Source organism: Achroia grisella, unplaced genomic scaffold (assembly GCF_030625045.1).
Source record: "Achroia grisella isolate CSIRO2021 unplaced genomic scaffold, CSIRO_AGI_Agris_v1 utg874, whole genome shotgun sequence".
In the NCBI taxonomy this organism is placed as follows: domain Eukaryota; kingdom Metazoa; phylum Arthropoda; class Insecta; order Lepidoptera; family Pyralidae; genus Achroia; species Achroia grisella.
In genome coordinates, this window is record NW_026713051.1 from 2,064,614 (window position 1) to 2,086,705 (window position 22,092).

The 22,092-nt window shown below is 34.8% G+C and overlaps 1 protein-coding gene across 1 annotated transcript in view; it reads left to right on the forward strand.

Moving 5' to 3' along the window:
• The first annotated feature begins 2,807 nt into the window (after nt 1-2,807).
• Nucleotides 2,808-22,092, forward strand: part of LOC131853121 (intraflagellar transport protein 122 homolog) — a 31,638-nt gene continuing 12,353 nt past the window's right edge. Inside the window, exons 1-11 of the mRNA XM_059203936.1 lie at nt 2,808-2,887; nt 8,576-8,806; nt 9,596-9,806; nt 10,724-10,871; nt 12,396-12,550; nt 13,777-13,974; nt 14,803-14,940; nt 17,803-17,931; nt 20,536-20,700; nt 21,197-21,337; nt 21,803-21,900. Coding sequence (XP_059059919.1) covers nt 2,826-2,887; nt 8,576-8,806; nt 9,596-9,806; nt 10,724-10,871; nt 12,396-12,550; nt 13,777-13,974; nt 14,803-14,940; nt 17,803-17,931; nt 20,536-20,700; nt 21,197-21,337; nt 21,803-21,900 — 1,676 coding nt within the window. The 5' untranslated portion in view covers nt 2,808-2,825. The remainder of the gene's footprint in view (nt 2,888-8,575; nt 8,807-9,595; nt 9,807-10,723; nt 10,872-12,395; nt 12,551-13,776; nt 13,975-14,802; nt 14,941-17,802; nt 17,932-20,535; nt 20,701-21,196; nt 21,338-21,802; nt 21,901-22,092) is intronic.

Consider the following 22,092-nt stretch of genomic DNA (forward strand, 5'->3'; position numbering starts at 1 on the left):
CTGCGCCAGTTAATAAGTGTACACCGTGATATACAGAAGGCATCGGGTGGAACTCTTTACAGGATTTTCAGAGAAAATTCAAATAGCATGTACTTATTACATGTATCTAATTGTAGTCTGATTACGTATAGTACTTGTACTTTATATAGTTTAAATTGCCTAAATTTTTAGAAACGGCAAATTAAACCATCCGGTTATGCTAGTCATATGTATGTATCAACAGCTAAGATTTAGTGTACTATTATTCTTGTTAGGTGGATATACGGCCTCCTCACCGATTACGATTTTATAATAGTTTAGTTGTCAAATACTGATTAACACTATTGTAGAAAATTATAAAAAGACAATACAATTCTTCTGCTGCGTACATATTATTTATTAGTTAACATATTATCTCACATATTATCTCAACACAAAAGAACCCCACCAAAACAATTCTATTGACAGGAAATATTTATTTTTTATGCTGAATAACAAATTATGTGCATATATATGTATAGTAACCATTACATCTAAGATACTCGCATAAAAATCACATCGGCACTTCATCTGCATTTTTTGTAGATGTACCTATTTGATAAAAGATACTACTACTCCAAGTCCTAGTTTCCCAAACTTTGATGTTGGCAAATGCACCATAGTCCCAAGCCAAGAGAAAAAAAAACTAACATGTAGCAAATATTTATTATACTAATAGCACTTCGCTACCTACCTACCTAACCCCAATATCCTTTACCAGTTTATTTTTTATTATTTAAAAGGTATTTATAATAAATGTGACAATGTAATAATCATCTATACTAAATAGTAATGAAGAACCAGCTGACTTGAGTATAAAAAGACAAAGAAATCAGGTCAGTTGTCCCATAGTAACGAATGGACTATAAAAAGATGAAGATGAAATTAGGTTAGTTGGCTGGTACGGTGAAATGAATTCACCACAGTAGATTCCACTGCGGACATTAAGGAAATCGAGTATTGCAAGCCCTTAGGAACGCTCTAATGTTTTATTACATAGTTGAAGAGGTATAACCGTCTTTTTATCGAATTATTCTAATGCTGTTGGGTCCAGGTCTTTACAGCTTCACCGACCGATAAGGAGCGAGTGCAGATTGCACTCCGAACCCCCCTAACCTGCGGAAGTACTTATGAAGTGGCTGAAGGCCTACTCCTGCCTGGTGGATACGACTTTAGTCTAAGGTTACAGCTAGGGGTACAAGTGTAACATGTCTCATCATGAATAAAGCCAGCTGCTTGGGGTAGAAGTAAGCCAAACAGAGAATCGACGCAGGATCTCGAAATTGACTAACCTGTATCTGGATCATAGCCTGTGAATTCATATTTACTCGGAAAGAAAAGAAAGAATATTTCGAAATTATTAGAAGAAATTAGGATCCGTACTAAACTTGAAGATATAAAAACATGCCGAGTTGTGCATGTCCGAGACGGCAGCCTTTTATTTATTTTTTATCAAGCGTTCTGGTAAGAAATAAATAAAAGGCTGGTGTTGCGGGTACTCATGGGCGGTGGCAATCACTTACCATCAGGTAAGCCGCAGGATCATTTGCCCTCTACGTTAGAAAAAAAGTCGGAAATATTAGCATATTCAAAACGGCATGAGGAACTTATAAAAAATATTATAAAAATGAAAAGGAAAGAGGGAAAGAGTTACTTATACCACAGATAACATAATATTACATACAGATACCCTATCTTATACAAGAAAATGGTTCTATCCTAACTCGGGCTATTCTTCGGTCTATTTTATTCGCTAGATGTCACTAGATCTGAAACAATGTGGTTAAACTTATAAAAAAAAGTTGATGTACCTATCTAATATTAGGGGAATAATAGAAAATCTTAGAAGTAATACGAGGTATATAATTTTTAATCTCTGAGCGACATCTATCAGCGCAATTGTTCACTACAGTTGCTGTTTTTGTCATGAAAACATTAAATTGACGATACCCCTGACGCCATCTATTGGGTGCTTTTATAATAGTGCTTAGCCCTGCGCCCTGTATCATAGAAAGCGGCATTGAATAATGAATGTGGATGGAGCTTTAATCAACAAGAAGAATACGAAACATCAGTTTTTTGTAATATTATTTGGACTGTTCAGTGTCCCGATTTTGATATATAAACTAACAGATAACGAACTTCATACCTACATATGAAATTAATAATATGTCAAACGTTTTTGGTTAACTTGTGCTTTGCGCTATAAATTTCTAAACGCACCCCTGAATGACAGATACGAACCATTTGTATGGGAAAATAATTGGTTGTTTTTACTATTTTACATGCAATTTCTTCATATTTTCCCAACATTTAAACTTTCCTTGGAGTTCTACAAATATTTTAAAATCAAAATTTATCAAATCGGCACAGCCAACCGTTGTCGAGATAAGGAAATAACTGACATATGGATTGATTGATGCTGATTGATATTAGCAGTCAAACCACTGACATTGAGAGTCTGTTAGAATTTTGCTTATATAGGTATATATTAAACTCAAACTTGTTGTAAACACAAGTTTGTTTCTAAATATCTGGTTATTGGTGTTATTTACCATTAAATACTTATATATCCTGGTGTTAACATATGCTTTATCTGTTTTCCTATTTATTAAGTATATAAATTTTAATTGAACACCGCGCTTTGTAACCTTCACCTTTTCAAACGCTGGTTTGTTTACATCTTTTTGAGGCCCGTTGTCAACCGAAAATATCACAGAAAGTACGTGACTTTCTGAATACAAAGTAAATTACTTACTATCTTATAATGTTAGTTGCAGTTTACATATAGTTTGTAATAGTCCACAATGAGAACTGTTCCCAAATGGGTGAATAAAATCCATGAAGCTGATAAAGTCGAATTTTCCAGGTAGGTTACTATGCCAATAATAACTTACAACATTAAGAATAATTAATTTATGTATACAGTAAAAGCTTCTTATTTGCGCTTCCTTCATTCGCGTTTTCACTATACGCGCATTAAAAAATGCGATTCAATTCCTACCTATTTTTAGGAAACTAACTAAAGTATGTTATTAAATGATCTCGCCGAGGACTTGACATTGAGCCTCCTTCGCCACGATCCATGTGTTTGAGAATGTCAACAAACAGAATGAAAAGCGTACATGGATATCAGTCTGAATTGTAGGAGCTTTTAAAAACTGCAAGAGATAATTACAAAATTCTTAAGCCTTAAGATAATGAATAAAAATGGTCAAAAACTTCAATTAAATTGATGTTTTTATATACATTTATATATTTTTTTATTTTTTATTTGGTACCTAGAAATGTTGCTCCTATAATTCCATATAAATTACCATTCTATTTTCACAGTTTCAGTATTCACAGCTTAATATGAAACATATACTCTGCAAATAAAGAGCTTTTACTGCATATTATTTAACTTTGTATTTATTCTATTGCCTATTTATTAATTTTATTAAAAAGTATATTAAGTTAGTTAGTTACTATTAGTTATTTAAAAAGCAGCCAGAAATACAATGTATGTAAGGGGAATCAAACTAAGCTTGTTGATTTACAAAAGGAGAAAGGAGAGCTATAAACTAAAATCTATCACAGGTTGGAATGATAATGATAGGATTGCAGTTCCATTGTGCCTCTTTCTAGTAATTTTTTTTTATTAATTATGGGATTGTGCTTGGTCTTACCTCATCTCATGGTAGATGATGGCAATACCCAGGATGTAGTTGTAGTATGATAGAAATACATTGAAGATTTGTAGACATAGACTACTGTACAGAAAAATTAATATACCACCTTAATTTTGATGGTTGTCAGGTCAATTTGTTGCTCGCTTCAAATATTTTTCAATATTCATAACATGATTTTATGTATATGTACAAAAAAATGTTCATGTCCATATTTATATGGGTTCTCTAGTACCCATAACACGAGATCTACTTATGTTATGGGTGCTATGTGAATTGTTCTGAAATAACATTATTGCTAATACGAGTATTATGATTACTTTAATTATTTTTTAAATGATTACATTTTTGTTTTTGTGTTATACTAAATTAATAAATTATTTAAAATTAAATAAAATAAATACAATATTAGAGACTATTTGAGAATCATCTTGTTGTATAACAATAATTGTGTGTGTCTTTTATTGTCACCCTCAATATAACTTTTTATCAAAAAAGTCAAATATGTAGGGTACTAAAATATAATCATTCCATGTAAGCCTCAATACAAGCAGTCATATTAAAAACATGTTTCTAAAATATAAATGTGTTTTAATCCATAATATTGGCGACGAGTGATAAATTTATAGTGATAATAAATGTACAAACATGCAAGCAATTAAATTCCACGAGTACCGACCGGGAATGAAGATTTTAGTCACTACATAGATAGGCTAAATTATTGTTTTGTGGCAAATGGAATTTGCGACGATAATGTGAAACTTGCTAATTTCTATACAATTTGTGGCTCTGAGGTGTTTGAAACGGTGCTAGCTTTGATAATACCAAGAAAATCACATGAAGTCAGTTTTAACTATGTGGTTGATTTATTGACAAAACATTATACACCTAAATCTAATGAAATCACCATGTCCTACAAATTTTACAACCGCAACCAAAGGGAAGGCGAAAAGGCGCTCGATTACTTAACAGAATTGAGGAAAATAGCTGCACATTGTAACTTTAGTAATTTGGAACGAAATCTTCGCGATCGTTTTGTATGTGGGATGCAAGATGAGAAATTGAAATTTGAGTTACTGAAACGAGACAACTTAACATACAAGGAAGTGGTGGATTGTCTAACAGCAGCAGAAACAGCACATCGTGACGTCACAATGATGCGTGCAGTGCAGCCGACCCCAAGTACATCCAGTTCAACATTTGAACCAATGGATATTGGTGCCATACGTGACAAAAATACCACCAATAATAGATATAGATTCTGTTATCGATGTGGTGATAAACATAGTGGTACATGTCGACATGTGAACTCTAAATGCAATTTTTGTCAAAAAATTGGGCATTTAGAGAAAATTTGTACACAGAAACGTAAAAATCAGAATATCCGTTACACAACTGAGGAAGATTCGAATATTCAGAATAATGATTCACTTAACGGTATATATTGTGTGAATGATATAAATAATCTACAGAGAATACCGCCTATACAGGTTGATGTCTTATTGAATGGTTGCGAGACAAAAATGGAAATAGATTCGGGGGCATCATATTCAATAATAAATGTAAATACATTTGAAAAATTGCCTAAATACTTAAGGAATAAGTTACAACCAATGATTCTACGGTTATCAACATGGACAAATACATCACTGCACTTACTAGGACAATTAGATGTTGATGTGACATATAATAATAAGCAATGTCCATTAACAGTTATTGTTGCTAAAGGAAAAGGCCCTAATTTGTTGGGTCGGAACTGGTTTCAACCTCTAAATATTTCTATAAATAATATAAATTTAATAGAGCATGAGGGCATACAGTGTGAAGACTTACTAAATAAATATAAAAATATTTTTTCACATGGCTTAGGTACTTACAAAGGAGAGCCTGTAGCAATACATTTAGTCCCAGGAGCTGTCCCTAAATTTATAAAGGCGAGACCAGTACCATATGCTTTGAAAGATCGCGTAGAACAAGAGTAAGACAATTTGGTCAAAGACGGTGTATTGAAACCCATACCGTATTCAGAATGGGCAACTCCCGTAGTACCCATTGTAAAAAAAGATGGCAGCATTAGATTGTGTGGTGATTACCGAAGCACAGTGAATCAAGCTACAGAATCGGATACATACCCGATGCCGACTGCTAATGAAATTTTTGCGCTCCTGGCAGGAGGACGATTTTTTACAACTTTGGACCTGGATCGAGCGTACACACAGGTGCCAGTTGATGAACAGACATCAAAACTACTGACATTAAATACAACCAAAGGTCTGTTTTCAGTACATAGACTAGCATTTGGTGTTAAAGCCAGCCCAGGTATTTTCCAGCGAGCAATGACAGCATTACTTGCAGATGTCCCAGGAGTTGCTGTTCTGCTCGATGACATTATTATTACTGGTCATACACTAGAGGAAATGAAAACTCGACTGAATATAGTTCTGCAACGTTTAACAAACAAGGGACTAAAGCTTAATCAAAACAAGTGTAAGTTTGCAAAGACACAAGTTGAATTCTTGGGATTTCTAATAGATGCCGAGGGTATACACCCTGCAAAAAGTAAAATTAATGCAATAATAAACACGCCACCTCCAAGGAATGTTCAGCAACTTCAAGCATTCCTTGGATTATATAATTTTTATGAACGCTTTGTACCTCACAAGGCAACAGTTTTGGAGCCACTACATAGATTGTTGGACCAAAAGCAGGATTGGAAATGGAGTAAAGAGGAACAACAATCTTTTAATACCGCAAAAAGTCTACTTGCAAATGATGTCTGTCTTACACACTATGACACAAAGAAGAAACTGATTTTAACTTGTGATTCATCAGACTATGGGGTAGGAGCCGTTCTGGCACATATTATGGATAATGGTGATGAGAAACCAATAGCTATGGGATCAAGAACACTACACCCACATGAAAGACGATATTCTCAATTAGATAAAGAGGCCACGGCAATTCTGTTTGGGATTAAAAAATTCAACAATTATTTGATGGGTCGTCGATTTACAATTATAACGGACCATAAACCGCTTCTGGGAATATTTGGGACTAAGAAGAAGATACCAGATATTCTTTCACCACGATTGACTCGTATATGTTTGACCTTAGCAGCACATGATTACGAAATTGAATATAAACGTGGTAAGGAAATTAGTAATGCTGATGGACTTAGCCGCTGGCCAATGCCAGTATCATCTCAAGATATTGATACTCCAGGGAGGTTCTCTTAATAGCAGAAACACCACATGACTTGCCATTTGGTCCAAAAGACATTGAAAGAGCAACTTCTGGAGATCCAACTCTCCATAGAGTAAAATGGTTCATTTTGAAAGGGTGGCCAGCCCGAATTACAAATAAAGAGTTACATACATGTTGGCTACATCGCTTGGAGTTGAGTATACAAGATGGCTGTATTTTACTGGGAAGTCGTGTGGTATTACCAAATAAACTTAGAGAGGACATGTTAAAACTATTACACCAAACTCATAATGGTATAGTACATACTAAAGCTCTGGCTAGGAGTTATGTATGGTGGCCACAAATGGACAGAGATATAGAGAAGATGATCAGCAACTGCCATTCCTGTTTAGAAAATAGAAATATGCCAACAAGATCATCACATGAATGGATTATGCCTGCTAGACCATGGTCCCGTATTCATGTTGATTTTGCAGGACCTTTTCAAAATAAAATATTTTTGATAGTAGTAGACTCATATTCAAAATGGCCTGAGGTTCACATTGTAAATTCTATGGCATCTAGCATTGTTATCAAACATTTACGATATATCTTTGCGCAACACGGGCTTTGTGAAACATTGGTATCAGATAATGGTACATCTTTCGTGTCAAAGGATTTTGAGGACTTTTTAGTGGCTAACAAAATAAAACACATTAGGACAGCGCCATATCATCCCGCCACCAACGGGCAGGCCGAGAGAATGGTTCAAACTTTAAAAAATAAACTAAAAAAGATGACAGATGTACCTTGGGAAGTAAAATTACCAAGAATTTTGCTGACATTACGTAGTACGCCTTGCACATCAACTAAGAGAAGTCCAGCCGAATTATTGATGAATAGACAGCTGCGGACTTTATTAGACACTGTTCACCCAAATATCAATCATTACAGAAAGACAGAAAATCAGATTATACATAATGCAAATAGGAAGAATCGTGAAACTCAAGTTGGAAAGAAAGTAATGTACAGGAACTATGCAGAAGGAGAAAAGTGGAAATCTGGAACAATAATAGGGAAGGAGGGTCCTTCTAGCTATAGAATAGAAACAGAAAATGGAGAGTGTATGCATAGACACATAGATCAATTGGTAACACTTAAGGACACAGAGACAGAAGAGTTAAGAACACAGGAGACAGAAAGTGAAATACAAGAACAGGATGCAGAAGTGGAGCAGGAATTGACAAATGAAAACTTAGGTGAAGATCAGACATGGGAAACAGTGCAGGAGCAAGATATAATTGAGATACCCAGTTGTGACCAATGGGCGGACATGCTGGGAATACCATCAACATCAAATGTGGGAAAGATAAGAAACAAACCCAAAGGACATTCTAAACTCCCTTATGATAGATTGTAAATAGGATAACCATATATTGTTGATTTTTTTCAAGAGTTTGTTAATATTAGTGTTAAGCTTGAGGGAAAGGTATGTTGTATAACAATAATTGTGTGTGTCTTTTATTGTCACCCTCAATATAACTTTTTATCAAAAAAGTCAAATATGTAGGGTACTAAAATATAATCATTCCATGTAAGCCTCAATACAAGCAGTCATATTAAAAAACATGTTTCTAAAATATAAATGTGTTTTAATCCATAATACATCTACTTTTTAATATTATAAAGTTAATATATCTTTTCAGTGTTCACGCAATATGCTTCAGTCCAGATGGCACACAATTGGTGGTAGGTGCAGGAGAAAAAGTGATGGTATATGATCCTCGTGATGGAGCACTCGTACAGTTACTACAGGCCCACAAGGGGGCTGTACATGCGGTGGCCTACTGTGGGGATGGAAAAAAATTTGCAAGTGGCAGTGCTGACAAGAATGTTATCATTTGGACCTCAAAAATGGAAGGAGTTTTGAAATATTCGTAAGTATTTCTTTTATCTGCTTATTAATAATGAGTAACAATAGTATATTGATTTGCTGGTAAATGTAAGTAAATTTAATATTAAACTTGATATTTTACAAAATTTCAGTAGTTATATAGTTCAGTACAGTTTACTTATATAATTCAGTTTTTTTAATAATTGTTACTTTCTATTCAATTAAATGATGGTATGATATTATGCCTTTAAGCTGTGTATGATAATTCCAATGCCAGTTAGTTATAAAAAGGAAATATATTCTCGAATGAAATATGATGGGAAATACAGTGGCTCAATCAGATCAATCTTGATGTGTTGGCACGAGCTAGACCCATTGGAAAGTGGTCAATTTAAACCAGCTTGGTTTCCAGATAGAGGCGAGGTCTCGAAATACAGGGGAATAATACTAATAATCAAAGCATATTTATTCCCTTCAACCTCCCTTATTTAGATAAGATATCATAATAATTTCTTTGTTTAACTGATCCCAGTTTGCTATTATATAGAACATAAAAGAACCATGATACTAACAGATATTTGACAAACAGTGTGATGTAACATATGTATTTTTATTTTATTTGTGGCCTTGTGCTGACGATCATCCACTTGCCCAAGACATAGGCCTCCTCCAAAATACTCCAGGTTCCTCTTTCCAACGCCTTCTTTCTCCATGTTAGTCCCGTCACTGTCCTTATATCATCCTCCCACCTCTTTTTCTGTCGCCCTCGTTTTCTTTTTTACATACATATGTATTATAGAACTTTAAACAACAAACTATCACTATGTTGCAGACACAGTGAAGCAATACAATGCTTGGCCTACAATCCAGTGACAATGCATCTCGCCTCATGCGCCCTCACAGATTTCGCGTTTTGGTCGGCTGATGTTAAAGCTGTCCAGAAATTTAGATTGGCTGGACGTATTACATCCTGTGCATGGTCATCCAATGGACAACATTTGGCAATTGGTTTGGCCAGTGGTGCAGTATCTATAAGAGATAGGGTTAGTACAATAATTACATTTACATACATAGTAGATGGTTTTAAGAGAATCACTGAGGTTGAGAATTCGGGGGAGCACAATCACCCTCCTAACAACTATATTTATACATATCAATAAATATATATAAATAAATGCATACAAAAGTAACCGTATTTTACTACATGCATATGAATATAAATACGGTACATACATCAGTATAACATTTTTTTTAATTTTTGTCTGTCTATTTGTTCCGGCTAATCTCTGAAATGGCTAGACCGATTTTGACGGGACTTTTTTAGCAGGTAGCTAATGTTATAAGAAGTAACTTAGGCTTCTTTTAATTTAGAAAAATAAAGCTAAATTCCACGCGGACGAAGTCGCGAGTACAGCTAGTCATATATATGTCGGATTGTTCGCTCCTGAGGCACGGGGTATAGTTGCACTGCTGGGGACCCAGTGCTTCTGGACGTGGACATATATATATTAACTGAGAGCATATCTCTATATCATTATTATTATTATAAACGCGAATATTTGTGAGTATGGATGGATGTTTGTTACTCTTTCACGCAATAAAGAGTCCGTTCAGTAGGACAGATTTTGATGAAACTTTACAGTAATGTAGCTTATACATCAGAAGAACATATAAGATATAAATCTCATGTGAGTGAAACCGCGGGCGCAGCTAGTATATTATAATTAATTAGCACAGCTTATAAGTTGTTTACAGTAATATAGCTTATGGATCAGTATAACATATAAGGTATATTTTTTTATTGAAATATAATCCAGGTGTAACCGGGGGCACAGCTAGCATATTATAATTTACTAACAGCTTTTAAGTTGTTCACTAACTCAATATGGATGTAATCCGAAATATTTAACAAAGAAATAAATTATATGAATGAAATCAAATTGCATGTTTCTAATTTCAGCAAGGTGATGAAACTCAACGGATTATACGCGACGCTGCGGTGTGGGCTGTGGTATTCTCTAAATCAACACTTCTGGTTACTGATTGGAATGATACACTGTCTTTTTATAGTGTGCAAGGTCAACAATTACACAAAGAACGCAATATTGGTAAAGATCATGTCTATATTTTATTTGTTCCTAGCTACTCGCGGCGGCTTCGCACGTACACCCACATGTATTATATATATAAATCTTCCTCTAGAATCACTCTGTCTATTAAAAAAACCGCTTCAAGATCCTTTGCTTAGTTTTAAAGATTTAAGCATACATAGGGACAGGCAGCGATAGGAACTTTATTTTATACTATGTAATAATAATAATGATGATAATGACTAGCTGTTACCGCGGTTTCATTCGCGTTAAAAATCAATAAAAATTATAGCCTATGTTATGTGATGTGCTATGTTATTCTGATGTATAAGCTATATTACTGTAAAGTTTCATCAAAATCTGTTCAGTAATTTTTGCATGAAGGAGTAACAAACATCCATACTCACAAACTTTCGCGTTTATAATATTAGTAAGATAATATCCACTACATATGCAATACGAAATGTCGAGAAACAATAAGGTTATTGTATTAGAAGTTTGCTTACATAAATCTTAAAATATAACTATATAATGTGAAATAATCAGATTTTGTAGTATCATAGTAACTGGGACTTGTGATAAATGCTTATTTATTTTATTAACTAATAAAAGTTTATTATTATTATTATTATTTTTATTATTTATCTTCTCGGCTTTTGCCGGTAATTTTGGTAAGTACGGGCCTAAGCCAATTACATAGCAATGTTAAATGTTTAGGTGAATATACTATAAATATTGGCCTATTATTTTTCTATTCTATTCTATTCTGTAGTTGGCAGTATTATTATTATTTTAACAATTTTACTTTAGTAAATAAAGATCCTGAAGAAGATCCGAAAGATAGAGATAGACATAACTCCCACAGAGTTGTAGGAAAAAATGCTTTTTTATATTACTTATTTGTTCATTATCTCATTTAAAACTTAAAACTCTTTCACTTTCCTTGTTCATAGACTAATGTAACTTTTTTGAAATCAACTACTGTACAGATAATATATGTTTGTTATAGATTATACCATGTGCGCTGTAGCATGGTTCGAGTGACAGCTTCAGTAATGTTTCATTTCATTCTTGAAAGTTGCCGCCACAGTTGAAAATGAACAAATTATGACTTAATATTTTAGCTTAGTTATTAATGATTTAATATACTACGAATGTGGTACATTCGTAATATATTAAATCATTAATAACTGTAGTAACTTTAATTTAACCCAGCCAGAATGCACTAGTCTATTAATATAGGCAACTGTCACCTGCATCATAATACAGCGCACATGGTATAAGTAAAATTATGGAATAAAAATATTTTTTGCCACTATTTCTTTACATTATTAATTACATTTAAATACTTATTTCTTTTATATTACATACTGATTCTATTTTTTCACGTATTCTTTTATTTGGGACACTGGCACTGCTAAGAGTGTGTACATATTATTAATTAAAATCACATATTATATTAACTAATTAGGAGTGTTGTGGACAGTAATGTTTCAAATGTAAATAAAATAAGTATAATTTATCGTAATTGATTGGTTTCAGGTTTAGCGGCTCTCTCGATTTCGCTGTTGGGCGCGCTAGTATTAGTGGGCGGAGTAGGTGGCTGGGCCGTGCTTACTTCTGAGGGAGTGCCCATATTGAACACGCCACAGGAATGGGTATGGGCTATTATCCCATCGCCTGCATTCAATACAATGGTAGGTTCATCATCATCATCATCATCACCATCATCGTCATCATCACTACCACCAGTCCACTGCTGAACAAAGACCTCTCCCAAAGATCTTCACGACGATCGGTCCTGCCCTGCTCGCATCCAACGCCTTCCAGCGATCTTGACCAGATCGTCGGTCCACCTTGCTGGAGGCCTTCCCACGCTGCATCTTCCGTTCCGTGGTCGCCCCAACAGCCATCTGTCCTACGAGCTATGTACCCTTTGGCACTTTCGCAATTCTTCGGGCTATGTTGGTCACTCTGGTTCTTCTGCGGCCCTTCTCATTTCTGATTCGACCACGCAGAGAAATCCTGAGTGCAGCCGATCCATCCAATCTATCCAATCCATTCAACCTATCAAATGGTAAGTTGTCACTAAGTAATCTAAGTCCCAGTTATAATTACTAAAAAAAACAGACACTGTACTTTTACATTAACATACAGAGGCATGGATGCCACACTGTAGTTTCAGGGGTTTCTTAAGGGTTGACAATGGAATGGTGCACTCGCCTGCGCTAACGGTATACGCTGGCGGGGCACCAGTGGAGGATGATAAAATGAGTTCATACTCATATTATTATCCTCCACTGCTGCCCCGCCCCCCGACCTCATGGTCAGCTCAGATAAAATTGCCATTATGGGTAACTACCCATAATGGCTACCCATTATTAGAATTTAACATCAAGTGGTGAATTTACCAGAATTTAACACAGTTTCCAGGTCTACCTGACTTAATACAGTACTGGCGAGAGCACCGTCCAATATCATCCTTAAAAACATATCTTTATTTAGAAATAAATATAATTATGATAATATTAATATAACATTTTATTGTGCACAGAAAATTATTTACAAAATTATCATTAATTTATCTTAATTATTGTTATGTTTTAATAATCCTGATTTAAAGGGCAGTTAGAATACAGTGTATGAAGTTGTAACACTTTAATCCTTAGAAATAAATAAAAATACCAAGCAGTATTTACTTTAAAGTTATTGCCATAGTGTAATGCACATTAATAATATAGACTTAAAGTTTTATTCTCCAATAAATCAATCTATAAAACATGCTGGCATAAAAACTAAGCTTAACATAATTATTCACTTGAAAGTAAATGCCATAATACAATACCTGTGAATAGAATAGGATATTTTTTCTTCAATAAATGACTCATTTTGTAGTGACTTTTTGTTTAAATTTTATTTTCAGGCTGTGGCGTGCCAAGATGGTACTCTATGGTGCTACCAAGTGGTATTCAGTACAGTTCACGGGCTATATCGGGAGCGTTACGCATACAGAGAGAACATGACAGATGTGATCGTGCAGCATTTGACCTCAGGGAACAAAGTTCGAATTAAATGCCATGATAGAGTGCAAAAGATTGCTATATATAAACATAGATTAGCGGTTTGTATTTGCTCCTGTTCTTATTATATAATACTCTAAATGTGTCCGCGGTATCACCCGCGAATTTTATAGCCTATATGTTATTCTGATGCGTAAGCTATATCAAAATCAGTTCAGTAGTTATTGCGTGAAACAGTAACAAACATCCATCCATACTCACAAACATTCGCGTTTATCATATTATTAAGAAATGAGTTAGTTAAATAACTAATTATTTGAGGACCTCGGTGGTCTAGCGGTTTAGCACACCACTTTACTTCCGATCGTAGCGGATTCGATTCCTCGCACGGTGCTAACATTGTGTTCACGAGTATAATTGTTTGTATGTATTTACGAAATAAATATATTTATATATTTGTATCAGTTGTCTAGTACCCATCACAAGCTTTAGCTAACTTAACTTGGGACTAGAAGGCGTTGTGTGAAATGTCCTGAGTTAATATTATTATTATCATTGTTGTCTCATTTTCTTAGCTTTATTATGTATTCTTTATATATATTTTATATATCTCCCTTTGATTGGGTGATAAACTTGTTATTGCGTGTGAAAATCACCAAACAATGACAACTATAAATTATTATTATTATTATACTGACTATAGTCGCACTTTCTAAACTTTTGTTGATTTTTTCCACACTTATGGGCCGAAACCAAGTAAATGCAGTCTCTTTGTGTGTGTGTGCGTGCGAGTGTGTGTTTCTGTGAGTGTGTGTGTACTTATTGTGTGATTGGTGTTGTCCTTTTCATCTATTTCCAGAAAATTTCGTACAGTTCGACAGGTTTATTATTATTATTATTATTAATACTGTATTTCTGTCCATAAATAGGTCCAACTGCCAGAACGAGTCGTAGTGTACGAACAAGGGGACGTAGAGGGTATGCTGTATAGAGTTAAGGAGAAATTATCGCAGAAAATAGAATGTTCGCTACTTGTAGCTACTAGTGACGCTTTGCTTTTATGTCAGGTAAGTACATAGCACCATACATAACGAACCATTTTTTATCGTGGAGAGTCTTCATAGATTCGTCCACCCGTCCTGGGGAACGGGTGGAATATGTGAGATTTGTACACACTAAAAACTCCACGGTGTTCCTCGGTACGCCAAGTCAGCATGCCACGGGAAGTACATTTATATTCTACCGCGACAGCTGTAGCGACGGCCAGCTCTGTAAGGTATTTAGAGCAACCCCTTCTCATTTTAATACAAACTTTCAAAAGATGTTTAGAAGGTATGCGGGAACACACGCATATCTTCACAGAACCCGTTTTACAGAGAGTGCACGCCCCCGCGTGCACATCTCTGATGTTCAATTATAGGGGTCGTAGGATATTGTGTGTTGATACATACATAACGAGCTTATAATTTGGTTTTTACAATGTCAATGTGACTACTGTGTAATTGTTGAAATGTTAGCGCCCGCAGCGACATAGGAATTTATTCTCTATCCCTACATCAGACAGTTGTTTTCACAATAAATTACATTACATTTTACAAAGTACGACTTTAATGCTTCATCAGTACATGGGCCTGGCCACTGCCTGCTTGAGTATATATGAGAAGTCGACTCAATATAGTGTCAGCGGCCGTCCCCTTCTAACGCCGTTATGAATTACGGGTAAAAATTATTATATTATAAAAATAAACAAATTTCAAATAGGTAATTTCGTTCACCGAACTAACTTCACTATACCAGAGCGGTAGCCGCGACAGTGCATCCGCGTTATTTTTAGCCGATGGTACATATTCTATATTGTAAGTTATGGGCATAACAATCATGGCTGCAAGTCGTATGCAACGATGGGAAGTGTTACTGTCCGGGTATATTTACAATATAGAATATGTACCATCCGCTAAAAATAAAGCGGATGCACTGCTACCAAATACTGAAGACAATGTTATGATTGGTTCTCAAGATGAAATGCCTACCATATAAGTATAGGTGAAACTTCTTTACACCATAAATAATAGCCAGAGCCATCCGCTCAATTTGTGAATATGCCCACTCGGCTTCTGTTAGCGAACGCGATGCATATGCGATGGGGCGTTCTCTACTACACCGCAGCGACATCTACATTACTTGCATCCGTCGTTAAGATTAAAGGCTAATCAGTCGAATAATGCAGTAATCTTCACTCGATATTAATAACTGCTTTACCTCCCTCCCGTGTTTAAAAGCTTTTTCACAATTTTCTGTCCATACGAATCGAACCCCTGACCGTAATAACATATACCGGAGCTAAAATGAAACTTATACTCCTAACAAATTTACCGTAATACATTACCATACCTAAGAAAGATCGTAATTCGCCTAAGTTTGTAAGTATGGGGGTGTTCGTTATATATGTAACTTTGTCTGGACAAGTATATACCTCCTTTTTTGAGACAACATATCTTAAATAAGTAACCGAATCGGCAAAGAAACTGCATATTTTTTTTTAACTTTAAGACCACTAGATTTCAATATTTATTATCCCTACCACTAATAGTAATATCATCAAATAATACCCCTACAAATGGTATATGACCAAACAATTGTTGTAACTTCCTTTGAAATATTCCCGGACTAGACGCGAGACCATACAATAATCGATTATATCGAATCAGCCTTTATGCGTATTAATCACTGTGCTATTACTGGTATCATCGAGTGTAAATTGCGCATAGGCTTGAGATAAAGCTATTTTTGAAAAATATTCCCCACGATGTAACCGCGCGAGTAAACCGAGGTAGAACTCCACAACACACTAGGCAAAGGGTGACAATCCACATTCAACATTTTATTTAAAGTTATTTTGTAATCAGCGCATATTCTGATGTACTATCTTTCTTTATCACTGGCATAATGGACGTAGCCCAGTCGGAGCGGTCGACAGGAGTGAGCACTCAGTCGCTCACCAGCTAATGTAGCATACATTAGCTGGTGTATGCTACATTAGCTAACAGCCTACCTACCAGTAAAGCGACCCAATTCGTATGCAAACACTTCACTGTATCTGAAAGTAAATTGACTATAATTAAAATTATTGCAAGATACATTGTATATATTGTAACCATTACCATATGGTTATTGCCTAAATGTATTATTCATTGCCTGCCCAACACAGTTTTACCCTTTTAAATTACATATAAATTTAAATATTATTTTCTATTTTTATATTTAACGAGTGGTTTTATGACACCTGCCTGTCGTTCTTGTTTCACCTGTATAATATCTCAATAATAAATTACATTTTTCATCGTTAAAATGTACTTTCGTCCCCTATTTTATTCTTTATATTAAGGTAAAAATTGTACATACTTTAAATGTCATATTTATTTATACTTAATCAACAACCTAAACAATAAGTTCTAGCTTTGAAAATGACTATACTTCCATACAACATTTCATCACCCCTTTCAAGCCTTAAAACCCCCTATTTCCATTAAAAAGCAGCCTATATCCTTTTTCAGGCTTTCTTGTATTTCATTTAAATCGGTTCATAAGATTTGGTGTGAAAGCGTGACAGACAAACAGAGATACTTTCGCATTTATAATTTTGCAATAATAATAATGTATTATAGTATAGTATAGTAAGGATTGCTTTATTAATGTCCCAGTTTTAATATAGTGCACTTTAATTTCTGGCTTAGGCGCCGGCGATGAAAACACGCTTGTAGATTCAACGTGAAAGGGCCTACAGTTTAATTGAAATATTCCTACTGAAATGCCTTACAATACTCATATGATCCGTCCATAACAATGATGATAGTTGACAGTACATCTCATGACCTAATCGGGATTTACTGTTGCAATGTTATTTACATATTTTGTTGTATATTTTTCAGGATACGAAATTAGTTATGATTGGACGACGAATGCCAAAATCGTGGGTTGTACCGGCGCCCATACGTTATGTTAAAGTGACAACCTTGTATTTTGAGGAGGTATTGTTACTGGGACTTCTTAACGGGCAGGTAAATCAAAATTAAAATCTTTATTCATGTAGGTCTATTACAGAGTTATGATATGCCAAATCTACCGTTACTTCGGAATGCTATTTTACGGAGTTAAGAAATTAAATTTTAGTTGTATGTTTTTATAATAATTTCGATATAATTAGAAGGACACTGAGATCAGAAGACGCACTAGAGTTACCGATATCATCAAAAGTAAGCTACAGAAGCGTATGAAAGGTCATGTATATCGAAGCAGAGATGACAGATGGATACAGACTTAGAATGGGAAGCAGAAACGTAGGCAGACCAACTGCCAGATGGTCTGATGACATCAAAAAGTCGGCAGGGCCGAACTAGTCAAGCGCCATAGATCAAACAAAGTGGAAAATTATGCAAAAGGAATACATCCAGCACAGGAGTAATTGATGCTAAAAGAGAGAAGAGCAAGAATCAGCGGTATACCAAAGAGCATAAAAACAAAAGACAATCGTAATCTAGAAAGCATAGTATTATCTGTTTCAAAATTATGAAATTATTTAAGTAAAGAGGTTTTAATAATTTATTATTTATGTTGAAATTCCCAAAACTGCTAGCCTCCGATTTGGTGGATAATAATGGAAGTAGGATATGGGATAGTAATAGATTGTCTTTAAATGAATCTGTATTGTAAATAAATAAAATGAATAATAAATAAGTAAATATTGACAATATTAAAAAAAAAATGCGAGCTGAGTTTCTTGTCAGTTCTTCTCATCTCGAAATCATTCCGAACTAGGGTTCATGATTTCTCGAGCTTTTAAATTTCTCGGGTCTCGAGAATTCTCGAGGTCAATTTCTCGGGTCTTCTCGGGTTGTCGAGAAATTTACATTTATGTACGTTTTCTCATATTATTTGGTTCCAATAACGTCAAAAAATTCAGTGGTTTTCCTCTCAAATAAAAGTATCAAATTAAACTTTTATTGAGTATTTAAAAACATTAATATTACATATGAATATTTTTTTTAAATAGAGAAATAATATTAGATCCTTACATATGAAATTGGCGTTTTGTCGTACTGGTCACTTTGATCTCAAATATCTCTTCTTTGGTTAGGAATTCCATTTCCAAATTTATACAGCTATTCACTTTGGGTCACTCACAGCATACAAAATGAAAAAACTTAAAATATCGCGTTATTTACGAGTACGAGTTCCGCTGTGGCACCAGTGCTACACGGTGCTAAACGGCTCGAAGTATTAATGATGTGTAATGGCAGTGGTCTCGTAAAAGTAAACACGTGCATTTTTGGTTCCAACGTTTTCGTTCTGGAAATTTCGACGAACCAACCAAATCCTGCCCCAAGCGAAATATGGCTCAAAAAATGTTACTTGTGAACGTTTGGTGGACTATTTCCGGTGTTGTTCACTTCGGCTTTCTTAAATCTGGCCAGACGATTACGGCAAATATGTATTGTCAGCAATTGAGAAACCATGATGGAAAAGCTAGCTGCTAAACAACCGAGGCTGGTCAATCGCCAAGAACGCTTAACCACATATTGCACAACAGACAGTTACCAAATTAAAAGAGCTTCAATTGGAATGTCTAAGACAACCACCGTACTTCCCGGACCTTGCACCAACAGATTACCATATTTTTTCGAAATTTGGATAACTTCTTGCAAGGGAAAAAATTACACTCCGATGGGACAGTCCAAAGTGCAAAAACAAAAGGCAAAAGTGCATAAATAGAAATGGTACATACTTTGATTAAATAAATATATTTTATATATTATTTACTTTGATATATTTTGTAAAAAAAAAAAATACTTTACTTTTATTCCCTTACAAAACGCCAATTTCAATTTTTTAGGACCTAATTATTCAGACTTATATTTATAATAATAGCACCATTTTTGGCTGCTTATTTAGATAAAAAAAAAACAATGTAAACAAAAATAGTTTCTACAAAATAAAAAATAACACGAAAGAAAACAAAAACGTTAATATCTTAAATTATTGCGCCGCCACGCAACAAAACAAAGGGCAATTTAATTTCTATTTAGGTACATGATTTCTCGAGTTCTCGACTTTTCTCGAGCTTGATTTTCCGGGAACAAAACCCATGAATTTCACGGGAATTCTCGAACCGAGAATTCCCGGGAATGAACCCTATTCCGAACTGACGGTAGATTTGATATATAAAGAAATATGAATAAAGATAATTTGAGTTTTGAATTTTGTAAGTTTAGAAATTGATAGATTTATATCAACCGATTAGGATATTTTTAAGTTATATAATCAGAGTAACTATTGTATTAAAAAGTAAATTAGTCGAATTCTATGAATGTATGTACGTATATATGTGTATTTTGTTATAATAATGATATTATCCATTCATTCGTAACTTAAGAGCTGTTCTCTTGTCGGTGGAGCTCTCGCCACCTTCCATGATATAATACAAATTATAAGTTTCTTTATTTTTTTACCAGCAACCAAGTATCTCGGCACATCCCAAAGGTTAACTGGGAGAGAATGCTATAGCATTAAGTCCACCTTTTGGACCAATTTTAGTGGTCAATAAAGCAAATAAAATAAAGTTAGTAAATTACTTCAATAAATGATCGATCGCTATTTCGTTCTAGATTTGGCAGGTGGAACCTACCGATGGGAACTCTAAAATGGTGCTGCAAACGGCGGGTAGCGTGCGTTGTCTGGACGTTAGTGCATCTCGGAGTCGCCTGGCAGTCGTCGACGACTCCTCGGTCTGCCGGGTCTACAGTTTACCAACCGGCGAACTCTTGTACACGGTCAGCTATTACAATTTCATTTTTATTCAATCGAAACTTTGGACATGTTTTTGGGCAAATTTATTACTGTGCCTACACTTGTAATATTTCTGTTAACACTTGAGACCCTTCTTTACGTCTCTACTAGACTATGTGCGCTGCAGCATGGTGCGAGCATAGTTGACAGTTGGAGAGTTGCTACATCTAGGTTACTACAGTTATTAATAATTTAATATATTACGAATGTGGTACAGTTGAAATACTCAGTCATAATTTGTAAATCGCGACAACTTTCAAGAGTAAAGTAAGAGTTGGTTTTGTTTATTTATTATTTCTCTTTCTAGGTTTATCAGCTTGTTCTAAGACATAGGCCTCCTCCAAAAGACTCCGTGTTCCTCTGTCCAACGCTTTCCTTCTCCATGTTGGTCATGCCACTGCCCTTATGCCATCCTCCCACCTCTTTTTCTGTTGCTCTTTTATTAACATTAGTATTTTTTAATACATAATTTATTTACAGGAAGATAACGTGTCATCAGTGTCGTGGAACTCCTGGTGTGACGACTTGCTGAGTTTGTCCGGTGGTGGCTTGCTGTCTATAAAGGCTGGTCACTTTCCACCGGCCACTCAACCCCTTATTGGCTCTGTTGTTGGTTTTCAGGTATAATTAATAATAATAATAATATCTCAGGACAATTAACAGTCCGACGATTTTTAGCAACGAATATCTAAATATACTATATAAATTTACTTTATTATAAATATACTATATATATTAATATACTCATTCGGAATGCAGACTCAACACAAGAAGAATGAAAAAGAAAATTGTGTGTTGCTCTTTTGAATAAATGTTATTTTAAATGAATAAATACACAGTAACAAGTAGGAGGCATGCGATAATCATCATATCAATTGCTACGCACTGATTCCTTGTGCAATTAGATAATATTGTCAGTACTATGATTTTAAGTTGTTTCCACAATAACATTATTAGCATTTAACAAACTCCTTAATTTTTTAAGCTTTTTTTACTAAAAAAGTGTTTTATACGGCATTCGAATCTTTTTCAAGTAGATTTGGAACTTTTATATACAGGATGTTAGTGATATGTATCTTATTACAGGGAGGTCGTGTGTTTTGTTTGCAAGCGAACTCAATGCAAACTATAAATGTGCCGCTGTCTCACGCAGTACATCAAAATATTCAACAAAAGTTATTTAAGTGAGTAACAAATAATCATAATTGCATAGTATAAAACAAAGCCGCAGCCGCCGCTGTGTGTACGCTCTTATTTATTATACTATTTCTATATTACTATAGTGGCAAACAAGCATACGGCCCATTTGATGGTAAATACCATAACCTGAAACACCAGGGGTGTTATGTGCTCGTTGCAGACTTAAGAAACCTTCA